The 14,536-nt window shown below is 44.4% G+C and overlaps 1 protein-coding gene across 3 annotated transcripts in view; it reads left to right on the forward strand.

Annotated features, from left to right (window-relative positions):
* The first annotated feature begins 3,786 nt into the window (after positions 1–3,786).
* CD99L2 (CD99 molecule like 2) overlaps positions 3,787–14,536 on the forward strand; it is a 516,478-nt gene continuing 505,728 nt past the window's right edge. For all 3 annotated transcript variants that reach the window (XM_086918585.1, XM_086918586.1, XM_086918587.1), the window contains exon 1: positions 3,787–3,989. In XM_086918585.1, the coding sequence (XP_086774711.1) occupies positions 3,932–3,989 (58 nt within the window). In that variant the 5' untranslated portion in view covers positions 3,787–3,931. The remainder of the gene's footprint in view (positions 3,990–14,536) is intronic.

Consider the following 14,536-nt stretch of genomic DNA (forward strand, 5'->3'; position numbering starts at 1 on the left):
CATTCCTCAAGCATAGGTTTTATATAGGGTCTAACAAAGGGGGACAGATGCTAGTTCATTGCTTATGTAGCAAACAATACGCACACGCAGTAAAAGCAATCCAAACACGCTCGGTTTAGAGGTAACTGACGCCTCAGCCATTGCGGCCGAATTTCAGGCGTTCTTTGCTATTGCTATGAATGAGCCACTCTTGTGGTCGGGTACTTGATGATGACCACCAACCATCACCTTCTTAAACTGACTTTAGCGTGTTATCTTATTCTAGCCTTAATGTAGACTGATATATATATATCTATATCACCAAACAACTCCTTCTATCCTGATATATATATATATATATATATATATGCCTAGTAAGAACAATTAAGTAGAATAGTACCTTTTGATATAAGCTCTTACCATTGACTTTGACATGGCCTCATGTCGATCTTATTCTTCAACTTTGTCTTGCTTCACAGTAGACTATTTGTCATAACAGCAAAGGAAAATTTCGGGAAAAGCTAGATACCAAGGAAACTAAGGAATACGTACAGGATGTAGTCGAACATTCTTGGCTGCTACCCCCATCACTAGACAATCCAACAAACTACCAGGAACTACAACTGCCTGCACCTAGCCCTACAGACTGTTGAGCCAGGGCAGTGGGAGACTCTCAAATCCTAATGGACTCTGGAGACTCAGAGGATTTTGGACTCACTCTACCATTACAGACATGAGCTGGCAGAGAACCCAGGGCGCTGTCAGCTCTGAGACCACAGTGTCATGATCCCCACTAGTATGACGACTCAGGTCCATGTACATCACCAGGGAGTAGTGAAAGCAAAAAAAATGGATATGTAGTACGGTATGGTTCCTCTACCTAGACAAGCTGGTGGAGAAGACAGTGAGAGCCTGAGTATGGTGTCAAACTGCCAGGAACCCTCAATCACCCTCACCAGATATTGCTAAAAGAGGACTGCGGCAACTGTGAGTGTATGCCAGTCTACAGTTTGGTAGCCAGTTAGATGAGCGCAGGCGCACATGCTGATAGTCATCAATGATTATTCCAAGTATCAAGCAGTAGAGCTGAAATCTACACGGGCTGTCTGTGAGGTGCTACCTAAGTTGTAGAATATCATGGCAACACATGGTTTGAGAGGAGAATTGAGAACAGATAATTGACTGTTACAACGCCAGAAATCGGTAAAGCATCTCAAGTCATGGAATATCGCACACAAGAAGATGACTTTGCAGTGGCCCCAGGCTAATGAGGTGGTTAAGAGGTTTAGGTGGACATTGAACAAAGTAATTTGCATTTCCTAAGCAAACTCTCAACCCTTGGACACTAGGCTATTTATTCGTTCCTCAGGTATTTATTTGTTCCTTAGGGAGTATTGTCAAAATCTGCATGCCACCATGGCCAGAGCTCTAGGGCACACATGCACGGGTAGGGTGATCAATCAAGTGATACCCCCATCACCCCAGTTGGAACCTGGTTGCTATTGATGACCAGGTATTGCAGCAGTATCTGGAGCAAAATGCTCAGGCCAGCCACAAGTGTGGAGCCGGGGAATCGAGCATAGTTGAAGGTGACCTAGTACTCATCAAAGACTGACATCCCAGGAGCAAGTTTAGGCTGCCGTCTGAAGTGGAGCCCTGGAAAGTGATTTGTCAGCAAGGCACCATGATAATGTCCCGGAGGGGTGAAGGAGTCACCAGAAATGCCTTATTCTTCATATTATTCAGGAGGGCCAAGGAGTCCCGACCAAGGGTATTTCCAAAACATTGATGGGGATGCTGACCTTCCGACGACGTTCTCATTTTCCCAACCTGTGGGGTTCTCAGAGTGGAAACGAGTCTGAGGGTGAGGGTATCCCTATTGTTGAGATGCTACTCAGGAAACATGTGGGTCCTCTGACTCAGCTGGTCAGAGTGGACGTACAAGACATCATTTGAGAAGTAATCCCACCCATCTAGCAGACTCTGAGACATTATGGTATCAATAGCGCTGATGTCTTGTGGAAATTCAGAGTCTAGAGATAGCAAGGTCGAGTTGTGTGCACTGATCTGAATTTGTTGTATGTTGGGAAGTAAAGCAACATCTTTGTGAAATAAAAATGTAGTGTCATAATGAGGGGTGGTTTAGTGGCCCTACCCCTAGTTTAGTGTTTGGTAGTTTTGGCTGAGAGGTTATGTGGCCAATGTAATAAAAGAAAGAGCTAGTGCCTCGACCCTGGTCTTTGGCCACAATTGCAACTAGCGTCTGGTGTAGTGTTCTTTATTACAAGTCCAGGTAGGGTAATGTATGAAATTATTTTCACATATAATACCCAGGCTAGATACAAATCAGCAGTTTGTAACTTACCCGGATATAACAAGTTGAGTGCTTTTCAACACGAGAAAAGGGTGCTAGTCAGCCTCTTTCTTATCTGTGAACAGACATTACTCCCGAAGGATTAATGCTACGGGTTTTATCCTGTGGTTCTGTGTGGATGCAGTTATCCTAAAAACAGCCATGTTTTCACCTCTGTTCTGAACTGTAAACGCTCATGGATGCTTTGAATCTTGTCTGGTAGTGAGTTCCAGACCTGGGTGGCGTATACCGAGACAGCAGTGCCTTCCAAGGATGATTTATTTGCGTGTGTGTCGCTACAGCTGTGGCGTGTGGTGATGCAAACAGAGTGAAAGTACATGTAATTGTAAGTCACTTCATTGGGCTCTTTGTGTAAGTCAGCACGTATAGCAATTATGTTTAGGTGTATCTATATACACTCACGAGTGTTTGTGAAATACTGATTTCTGCATTATGCACCAAACCACGGTTTGTAGGGGCGCAAAACCGAACTGTACCGGTGCAACTGATTCTAATCTGGCTTTTTTTATTATTGTTGCTAAATAATGTGTCACACTGGTGGAAGCAATGCTCAAAAACTAAAAACACACATAACATGTCTCGAGACTACTGATGCTCGAAACTGGATGCAATCGTCGCCTCCAGATAAAGGACGACAGATCTCGCCCTACTGAAGGCAGATCTCCCGTTTCTTTGAGGATGGGAGGGTGTGTCCCTGCGTGAGGCAGTCTGCAGCACTGCACCAGGCGGCGTCTGGACAGGAACCTGCCGCTGCCCACCAGGCATGCACCATTTGAGCACACCATATCTCAGCACTCGGGGGTGGGGGCGCAGGGGTATACTAATCACACCTGACACAGCAAGTTTCCCCCCGCCGTCTCCAGGGGAGGCATCTATCCCGCCGCTGTAGCAATTCCTTTGTCACTGTGCATGCGACGGCCCCTCCCTGTGTCTGCAGGGCAGCAGCCGTCTAAAGACGGTAGACTCGGGCTTTGCTTTTAAAATAGCGCCTACCACATTACACGTGTTGGATAAACAACTTGAACCTGTCGGTAACAAAGCTCCCTGCGATGGGCACGTTTTCAGCAGAACTAGGACATATAATACAACAAAAAGTGCAGAAGGGCACATATTTCTGCAGCGGGAACGTCAGTGACCCGAGGGTGGCAGGTTTCCGTTTCAACGGGGCTCGTCTGGTGCCTCTCATCTCGTTGTTGTGCCTCCTCACCTCATAGCATCCCCCCTCCCTCCACAGAGGTTGTGCACAGGCTCCAAGCTGGCTCCCTCCCGCTCCCCATCCCTCCCTCCAGTCCATCAGCTCACTTTCCTCCGTCTTTCGCAGCCTCCTTCCCTTCTGTCTCCTTCCATCCAGCTGCTGACGGGCAGGGGCCCCTCCTCCCCTCCGCGGAGGCCCCGCCCCTCCTCAACCACGCCCCGCTCTCTCTCCACGGCCCCTCCTTCCCCGTGGTCACCCAGTGCAGTGTCGCCATTCCTCATAGCTTGCCCCTAAGTGTCACCCTGAACCCTGGTGCCTCCGGCTCCCTCGGACTCCACCGTCCCCTCTGGTCGGGAGCCGCCTCCCATCCACCCCCGGTCACCATGGCCTCGTCCGCGCCCTTGCTCCTGGCTCTCGCCTGCCTCGCTCAGGTCTGGAGAGGTAAGCAGAAGAGGGGTGCAGCATGTCACGGGCTGCTGGGGTGGGCAGCGTCTCTGGGGTGCAGCGGGGAGGGGGCTCTGAGCTGAGCCGGGACAGGCCTCGGACTTCCCCGCAACCAGGGCTGAGGAAGGATCCCCTCTGACACCCACACCTCAGCCCGCAGTAGTGCGCCTGCAGGGTGGTGGTGGGAGGGAACAACGGAGTGCCGGTCACTGCTGGTTGCGTTGTTTGTGCATGACTTGTTGCCAGGCGAGGGGAAGAGTAAACCAGCGGGACTTCATTAGAAAGCAAATTAAAAATAACGGTACTTCTTTAAGTGTCCCGTTATTCTGAGCTGGGGGTTGGCCATTTGTTTACACTCACACCTGCAAACAATTGCCACTCAGTACTCGAGGTTTAAAACATACATTGCCATATTTGATGACACCGAAGAGCGGTAATTTGTGACAGCTGGAGTTGTATATGGTCACTGACTTGCATTGTAATAACTTAGATTTTAAGTTGTAGGTAGTAGACAAAGGTGGCATTCTGGGGTTTAAAACACTTAAATTGCATTAGTTGATAGGTTATACCTTATACTATTTTAAATCTCAGGATGTATTGTTTTTACGACAAATTGACTTAATTCTAACATCCAATCTACCAGCTGCATTGTTCATTTTTCTTTCTACCGGTCTGTTAGTGCTGACAGAATATGTATAATCAGTGCAAGGTGCCTTTGCAATAATTCTACAATTGAACTTGAAATCTAAGAAGTAACCTCTTTACTCTGATGAAGAAATCGTTTTTGTGAGTCCGAATGTGATTTCTGATGGTCCAATGGAAGTACCCAATCGCTATAGCATTATTAGTCCCTCAGGCCAACACATGGCTGCGTTAAAACCTTTCATTGTCATGGAATAAATGAGAGACAACGTTGTGTGAACTTTATCGGAAGTCTATCTTGACATGCTGCTTTAATGCATTGTTGTGTGAACGAATGTTGTTTTTGAAAGAAAAATAGTTTGCGATTTGTAGTTTTGCTGTAATAACTTCTTCGTATTCTAGCATATGGGAGTTATATATGCCCCACAAAGTATATTGAATGAGAAAGCTGTCGAATGGTTGAATTCAGAAACACAAGAAGCTGGTTCATCAGATTTTTAAAAACATGCCTTTAGTTTGCAATTGAGCTTCGCTCACGTGTGTGCTGTGCATGGGTGTTCTTGACACTTACCTGTCCAGTGAGGAGCTCTGGCCGCAGCGTTGCAGAGTCCCACAGACCAGCCCGGACGTTCCAACAAAAGACACCGTTGACATTTGAGTTGAATGATGAGTTGTAATAATATTTACCAGAGTTTTTCCACTTTTTCGTTTACATTGAGCAGTTGTAACATTTCATTTGACGAGATTTACAAAACGCAGAATCGTGTGAAACTTATCACAAAAGAGTGAGAAAAAAAAGGTAAACAAGTGACCCATTTTATATATTCTTTGGGTCTGGCATTAGTCAGCCCTGTTGTAAAAGACTCTTCAGTCTCATCACAGGGCTAATTAACATTTGAGCTCTATTTCACCTATCACAAGGCTGACTCTTCTAGATATCGTGACATGGATCCTTAAACTTTCAGACACAAAAATACTCCCTGTGACTCCCAATCCTTTCTTTCTGTGGCATCTCACTTTATTTCTTTCATGTTCTTTTAGTTTGGCACATTGTCCAACCTTAAAAAAATGCTAACTGTTCCAGTAGAGATTGATGCATTGGAAATCAGGCTTCTGTAAACAGTGTCAGTAGTGGACTTTGATATGCATCTCTTTGTGGTGACATTATGAAGCAAGCCTATTAGGGCATCACAGAACACGACTCTTGCTCGTACCCAAAACAGCATTTTTTAAAATGGTTATCAACCCCATTGGAGCCAGTACCTAATGATGATCGTCTCCACATAGCTAAGCTTTCCAAACATCATGCACACCCCCAGTAGCAGACCTCTTTGTCTAGCCTTCTGACTGCCTACCATACCTAGCTTTGGTCTTGTACTGTTGTCATTGTCCTGGTTCTTGCTTCTGCTGTCTTTGAGCGCGGAGATACTCCTGCAGGAGTTTATTCAAGCGCTTAACAAACCCGCAAATAAATAAATAAAATAGTTATATTACCTTCAGACCCCCACACCCTCCTACCCTGGATATCCTGCCACCAATCTTCTCCGCCCCCCAAAATGTCCAGAGCTTGGTTGTCTTGCTATCCCAACTGCAAAACGCTCGTACCTGGTTGACCTGTCTTTCTCGGCCAGACAGTCTCATATCAGGTTATTGAACGTTCAAATCACCTGGGCTGAAGTGAGTTTCGCTTTATGAGCACAAACTCCATTTTGATTGGGTTGATCTTTGCACTAGACATAAAGGCTTGGATGCTGATTAATCAACTTGAAATCCATTTGCTTGTCTTCAGTGTTTTGTTGCTGAGAGATATCTTGCCAAGAGTGTAGGATTCCACTTAAAAACTGAACATTATGAATGTATGTTGAGAGCCCAGGGGAACACTGACGACTGGGGAGTGAGCTATAGCTGAAGAGGCATGTGTTTGCATAAACTAATGTTTATCTGATTGGAAATAGATGAACGGGTCAAAAACTGTGAGTGATGTCTGTGTGAGAAAACTGGGTTGCTACTGACACCCGATGATATTGGGTGACACATGCCCGACAGGTCTAGGTGCATTAGGGGTCTGGTTACTTGGATGTCAGTTAAATCATGGTGTTGTTTAATGCATGTACTTTTGCTGTTATTAGTGGTGCATTAAGGGCAGTGCATGGAATCCTATGAGGGAATCATTTCATGCCAGTCAGTCACTTTTGGAGCTGCATGGCTATCACTGCCTCGAGAATTTCACCTAAAATATGTGGCAGGTGTTGGTGCAGTAATTGAAGTACTCGTGGTGGTTTGTTGTCCATTATCTGGTAAGGTTGTGTTAGGGAGGTGGGAAAAGCATCATTCTATAGAAAAAATATTGTTGTGTATCATTTAGATAGTGCACAAGTACCACCAGTGTGGCATCATGAACAAAACAAGATACGCAAATTGTGGTTCTATGCGGTCCATCCAGAAGAAGAGGGAGAACCATGCAAGGGAATCCACAGGCTCCACATAACTCTCAGTAGAGGATCTACTGAGACTGCCCTGAAGTGGTGAATGTGCATCACACTGATGCAGGTCAATTAATATTGTTGAAGGATTATGCTTAGATTAGGAAATTTAGACGAGGTGGGTGGAACATAGCTAAGATATAAGATGTTGAGGATGGTTTTGCAAGTGTTGAGAAACACTTTAGATGATGGTTGAAAGTAAGCTGTTGCGTTTGTGATTGCTACAAAAAAACATTACAATGATGGCTAGAGATTCAATGGTCTTGTTTTGAAAGGAGTGCCAGCTGGATATGTTGTGGGGATGTGTAACTAGTGTGCCCAAGTCCTTTTTTGTTAGCCCAATTTTGTCTACTCCTGTTGATTTTGTTAATAAAGAAATGGTGCATGTCCAAAATACTGAGTGAGGGATCAGGTCGGACTTGTGTTCCTTGAAGAGGACTTATTTAATTATTGGCTACCAAAATGGCCTAAAATAATAGCCTAATTTCATTGTAATAATTTGTTTGTAGACAGACATGAGTGCTTTGAGGTGATTGAGACTTGTGCCATTTTCTTTGATCTTTAAAGTGACTTTGTTGGTGTTGATTTCCTGTCTGAGTTGAGATTTTTGGTGTATGAGAGGAGCGTTTGGGCTTCTTGGTAGCAGAGGGGTTTGTTGATGGTGCCCTCTGACATACATGTCAGTTGTGATGGGTGGGTGCTATGTGGGAAGTAATTGAAGAACTGTGAGGCAAGTAGTCGGTTTAAGTTGTCATTTAAGAAGTGGTTAATCTTGTTATCTTGTGTAATATACCATCAAGAATATGACTCTCATTTCCCAGATGTCCTAAAGCATGACAACATTGTAATAATATGTTAATGCCATCATTAATTAAGTTACCTTTTGGTTCGGATCTTGATAGATTTGATTTGATTTAATTGACAAACAAGACACAGAGGAAAAGAGCACACCAAGGTTAATTTTTTTTAATTCAGCAGTTACAGGTCCAGCACAGACCTCAATCTGACAACTCTAAATGATACATTAAAGGTACAAGTTGAGTCCTCCATTGCAACAATATTTCTGAATAACACTAGATAAGCTATTGGTGCTGAGATTGCCCTCTGTGATTGGCTGGCAGCTATTTTGTGTATCAGTAGGCAGAATAGATAATCAGCCAAAAGCGTTACCTCTCTCACACAGTTTCAACATTTGCAGAGCTACTAAAAAGTTTGTCTTGCAATACAGGTGGGTTCCTTTATAAGGCATCGAATTCCAAGGGGACTTGCTATATCCTTCTAATGTACAGCGGTGTGGTGGTACTGTATTCCTTATAATACATGGTGCCACCATTCCCCTTCCCACAAAATGCTTACATTGTCGTGTGTTGCTCTTTCATGTGAAAGAGAAAGGATCTGTGTAAACGCGAAGGATCTATTTAAAATCTATAGTACAAAATTAAACACACCAAAAAGCACCAAGATATTTGTTGCAATAATATATTAAAATCAGTTTACTACAAATCGGGTAAAGAAAAGCATAGCTCTGATTATGTAGAAACATGCAGATAGATTCTGTCTTTCCTATAATTATCTAAAGCATGGAAAAATAAATGTTTCCATAAATATCTCCTTTCTGCTTATGGCTGTTCATCTTGGAAAACTGAGCTGAATAAGGAGCACACCGATTTGTTTTAGGTTTGGAAACTGTGGCTTTAATTATGCTATGCGCCCTGCCTTTTCCTCTCTGAACTGCCTTTCCCCTCGGCTGCCGGCAGAAGGCATTGGTTACATCAGAACTCAAATGTAATAAGTTATTACAGTTGAGCGGCTACATCATTTATTTATTACAGGCTGTGAGAAATTGGGTTGTTGGTTGAATGTGGTGTCAGCCCTGGTCAAACAACAGCAACAATCCTTTGCAGGGTGAACCCCTAAAAAGTCACTAAATTAACCTGTGCGTAACCCGAGGTAGCTTGTCACAAAAAGGAGTCTGGGTAAACTTTGAGGCAATTTCTAATGTATTTATGAAGCACACAAACAGTAATAAAGTGAAAACACACTACAAGAAAAATACTATCGCAATTTAGAAAAATAGAGTACATTTTAATGAATTCTTTGACATCAAAACAACAAAAACCCAATTAGATGGTGTTTTCAGTGGCTGAGGGCTTGGAGAACTCTTTGATGATGATGAAGAGTTCTTTGCTGTGGGTGGAGCTGGTTTCAATGCGGTCGTCCAAGGCGCTCTTTTATTGTCTTTTTCAGTAGTTGGTATTGGTTGAGAGACAATTTTAAGGGGGCTCGTCTGTGGGCCCATTGCTGCTGTGCCTTATCCTTTCTAGTTTCTTGCAGTTGCATTCCGCAGTTCTCAGTTCCGTGGTGTACCAGCTGACTAGCTTGGTGCGTCTCTTGAGTTTGGTGGGGTTTGACGGGGGGACACTGTCGGTTAATCGGAGATCCATGTAGAAGTTTTTGGCAGCCTGTTCTAGGTTGCGTGTGGTGTCGGGACGGGAGATGTTGAGGGTGCCAGTCCAACGGCTTCTTGATAGTTTGTTCTAGCTGCATGTGGAGAACTGGACAGCTTGTAGGTGGTGCCGGGGTGTCCTGTGAAGGTGGAGTGGAACATTGTGTGGTCTGTTTAGTGAGTAATGTCGTATGGCTGAATTTGACTCTGTTACTGGCCACGAAGATTGAGTCGAGCATGTGTCCTGCATAGTGTGTGGGGTCAATGACTAGTTGGGAGAGGCATGTTGTTCATACTTTCGAGGAGGTTGTCAGTGTTGGTATCGTTGATCATTGAGGTTAAAGTGAGGTCTTAGAGCAAGATGTTGTGTTTGGAGTCATTGATGAGCAGGGTGATGAGGTCGGGGATGGTGTCACAGAAACTGGGGCATGGTCCTGGAGATTTGTAGGTGAGGGTGCTTCTGATGGTCGTTTTGCCATTGGTTTGGAGTTGGAAATTGAGGTGTTCCATGATTGGGTTGGTGTCGTTTGCGGTGGTGGTTCAGTGGATGTTTTTTTTTGGGGATAATGGCGATTTCACCTCCTTGTTTGTTGGTGCAGTCCCGGTGTACTATCTTGTACCTGTTTGGTGTTGCTGCAGCGATGTTTGGATCGGCTGAAGGATTGAGCTATGTTTTGGTGATGAAGACAGGGATAAGGGAGGTGATGGTATCCCAGATCTCGGTGGTGTGCTTGCAGAGTGATCATGTGTTAAGCAGCAGGAGTTTGGACCCAGTCGTGGTAGGCATGGTGGTGTTTGTTGTGGGTGCGGGTGCTCCAGTGTTGCAAGAGAAGAGGTAGCACCGGCTGGAGAAAGGTCCTGACGTGAAAAGTGGAGAACTGTGTCAGCAGTTGTTGTTGCAAGGTCTTGGGTGCAGGGAATCGGAGCTTTCTAGCAATATCTTTGATAGGCGGGAGAACCATGGTGCCGGGCGCAGGTGTAGACTGATACAGATGGGCTTACCTTTGGCATGCCTTCGGCGCACCCGCTGCACTCATCTACTGCTGCTTCCATTAAGTAGGAACCTGGGGGGAGGGATGGGCTGTAGGTGGCAGTGGGCAGGCCTGGAAGATGCGGCAAAAATAGGTGAGCAAAACAAGCGGCGAGCAAGTACACAAAGCAGGAGAAAAACAATAAGGGCTAACCGAAAACATGAAGAGGACTAAAAGACAGTTACAAAAATGGCTAATCAAAGCAAACGCAATGTTAGCAAACAATGAAGACTATACAGGCAAATACAATGCAGGCAAAATAGTAAACAATGCGGGGAAAGCGGCAAAATATAGACTATACAGGCAAAAACAATGCAGGCAAAGCAAGGCAGAACTCGGGAGTGAGAAAAGGCAGTAAACAGGCCGTATAGTATACTGGAAGAGGCAAGGACAGCAAGAGCGGGAGACCTGTAGAGCAGGTCAGGTTTGATCTTAGGTTTTTTCATACATTATGTGGGGAAACAGACATGCAGGCTCTCATGAAGCTGAAATGATAGCAAGCCGATTAAAGGTTTTGTCATAAAAAAACACATGTTGTCCTAGTATTTCAGGGCACATAAGGGAACTTCTTTGTGTGGATGTGTAGCTTGTGAAAGTGTATTATGCCATCCCTCAAGTGAAGTAAGCCAGTAGCTGAAGTTGGTTGAGCCATTGCCCCACCTTGTATGCTGTAGTGGGTGGGAGAAAAATGTGAACAACACAATGACAGGCCATAACAAACCAACGGATGAAGAGGGCTGGCTGAAAGCCTTTAAGTATATTACAGCTACATTTTTGATAAAATCATAAGGTAATGGCTAGTACCAAACATAAAAAAAGAAGACATCCAGCCAAACCAAAGAACTATCACATGATAGCTTTATTATACATGGAAGCCAATGTGTATGCAGAAATCTTTCTGAATAAGTTACAGACTTGAGCTTCCAAAGAAACATGAACACTGCCTTTTCAAACAGTATTTGGTCCAGCATGAGGTGCAATTGATAATATAATGGTGAATGACTTAGTGATTTACCAATAAAGGATAGCTAAGAAGATGCCTCTTTCTGCATGCTGTGTAGATTATTCAGTCACCTTTTGACTGAGTTGATAGGAATCTTTTGTGGACAAAACTGAGGAACTGGGTGGGAGGCAGAATAATGTCCTCCAAAGGAGATTCAAATTCTGTATTATGAAACATGGTTTCAATAGAAATTGGAGCCTGGTTACGCTCTTTTTAGGCAAATCAAATTGGTCTCCTGTCATTGCCCCTTTCCTTTTTATTAGGTCTCGCCTACAGACAGATTGTAACTGTCTTTTTGCTGAAGATTTGTTGTATACAATTCCAACTTAGAGTGGCCTTTGGGTTGGCCCATTGCATACCATAGGTTGGCTTTCTTGTCAGTCACATTATTTGCTTCTTATCTAAGGTTTTTCCTTTGTCTTTTGTTTGTGCTTCACCTGTAGCATAGCTTCTTTACCATACTTTTGATTGGATTACTTGTATCCGCTCCATATCGGCCATTTTTTTCAGAACTTCATGGGAGTGCAACCCGAGTTAGATTGGTAAACAAAAAGTAATTTGAGCAAGAGCTGGGAAAGAACATGGATGAGGGGAAACATTGAGGTGGAGAAGAGACTTTAGGGGATGGAATTCAACAGAGTGGAGTGAAGCAACACAGACAGTGGGCAGACGCAACAGGGGTGTGCGGGGGAAGTGACGTGTAGGGTACAGGTGATGGTAAGCAAATAGAGGGAGCCACAACAATGTGGAGGGAGGCGAAATCCAATGAACAGACGAGAGTGCAACTTGGAGTTCAAGTACATGGTAGAGAGGCTCGAGGGGTGAAGCTAAATAAAAGTGAATGCATACGTAAGAACTACTCGAAGGACAAAGTTGTAGAAATAAAATTTGTAGGCTTTATGAACATAAATGTGCGGAATAAACAGATAGAATGAGGAAAACACGTGCACTCGGATGGAGTGCAAGGGCGGCCTTAGGCATGTGCAAGCTGTGCACCTGCACAGGGCCACCAAACCCCAGGGGCCACCATGCCAATATATATCCTTAATATAATAATCCTCTGAGGATGGATACATATTTGTGTGGCGGCCCCTGGCACGGATTTGGTGTTCCACTTCCAAACACCCTGACCCCCCCTCTTCACTGGCCTCCACGCTCCGCCCCGCCCGGACCCCCTCTTCCGGGGCCCCCTACCGACGCTCCCTGCCCAGGGCCGCCATGAGGCCCCTGTGGAGTGTTTTTAAAAGAAGTAACAAATACAAGTTCACAATAAGCAGATACATGTGGAAGAATGAAAGAAGCCGATCAGAAAGACGATAAACAGGCTGTACGCCGCTAGAGGGACACAGACTGGATGGTTGTGCTAAAACAAATTGAACCATTGAATAGAAAGCAAGAAAATCAGTGAAAAACAAAAAGTGGGCATTCCAGGTCCTATCAGCAGGTCCCTTTCGCAACCTGGCATCAGCGACCTAAAAACTGCTTGAATTTCATTCTTATTTACAAAATGTGTGTAAATTAAATAAAAACTCCGTACGATCATCTCCTGGTACTTTTGGTCCGCATCTGCTGGCGTATTTACTGTTCATTTTATCGAAAACAGAGACGCCCATGTTTTTAAAGCCCTGGTTTCTGTTTCTGAAGATGCTTGACTTTAGGTCTGCGTGAAACATTAGTCACTTTGAAGTTGTGTAGCAAAAATAAGGAAACTTTAAGTCCTATATTCTGTATGCACAGTATCAGCAAATTTAACGCAAGAGTGGTGAGCATTTTTAATGATGCTGTTTCCTAATGCCTGAATTCACGGTGTCCAAGTTTGTTGGCAGGTTGTCAATCAAACTTATTAAGCCGTTTTAAAAAAAAGCACTGTTTAAAAATGAAAGTAAAACGTTCTTAATTGAATCATGTATATTTGTATAATTGTACATGCACTATCTATTTTTGATTTATTATTTTTGTTTTTCCAATAAAATGTATTATTTTTCAAAACAGAATACAGCGTATAGTTGCCACAATAGATTTATGTTCATCATGAGTCGGAAATCAAAATCTAGTATTCAACGCCCAAGATTTAATGTTTGGATTTGGAGATTAAAAATTCAAGATTCAAAATACAGGAATCACTTAATAAAAATGCACCCTCTCTGTCACCAGTCTTGACAGCCTCTTTACATGTCACCAACAATAATAATGAGAAGTATTTAAATGAATCACAAGATCCTCTACCTCCAGACACCAAGCTTTGACATTTAGTTACATTTTCTTTTCATTTTGGAAGAGGGAATCCAGAGTTCTGACTACAGATCTATGTCCCAATTTTGTAGCAGGTATGAGGAGACAGTCCATACATGCCGCTGTATGGCTTACCATAATGCCCTTGTCGTAGCATCCAGGTTATTCTGGCTCCCTTTTATCCTCCAGGTTATTGCTCTTCGCCCTCATGAGGGCTAGAAAACGTCTGTAGGTCTCTCCTGGCCTTGTAGCAGTACTCTTGAGGGGGTGAATTAGTTCCTGTGGTACAGAACTGTCAGCTCACTCATGTACCAAGCCTTGCCCAATACCATTCCTGATACCACAAGACCAGCATCAGGCAGGTATCCACATCCTTTAGCTGACAAAGGTCCTGCAAACTGTGCTGGCACCTCATAGCAGCTGGTGTCCACCCCCACCCACCTCGCCGGACACACACTCGACGCAGTCTTCTCCTCCAGCACCGACATCGACTTCAGCCACGCCTCAGAGCTTCAATGGACGGACCACAGCTGCGTCCACTTCACCTTCAAGAGAACGACGACCCACCACCACCAGCAACAGGCCGCCCGCAGAAGCTGGAACAAGATCACAGCAGACCAGCTCGCCACCTCCCTGAGCCAGCACCCTCCCGCCAGCTCAGCGAACCCCGGCCAGGCCGCCGACAACCTCACGAAGTGGATCAGCAT

Source organism: Lissotriton vulgaris, chromosome 4_1 (genome assembly GCF_964263255.1).
Source record: "Lissotriton vulgaris chromosome 4_1, aLisVul1.2, whole genome shotgun sequence".
In the NCBI taxonomy this organism is placed as follows: Eukaryota; Metazoa; Chordata; class Amphibia; order Caudata; family Salamandridae; genus Lissotriton; species Lissotriton vulgaris.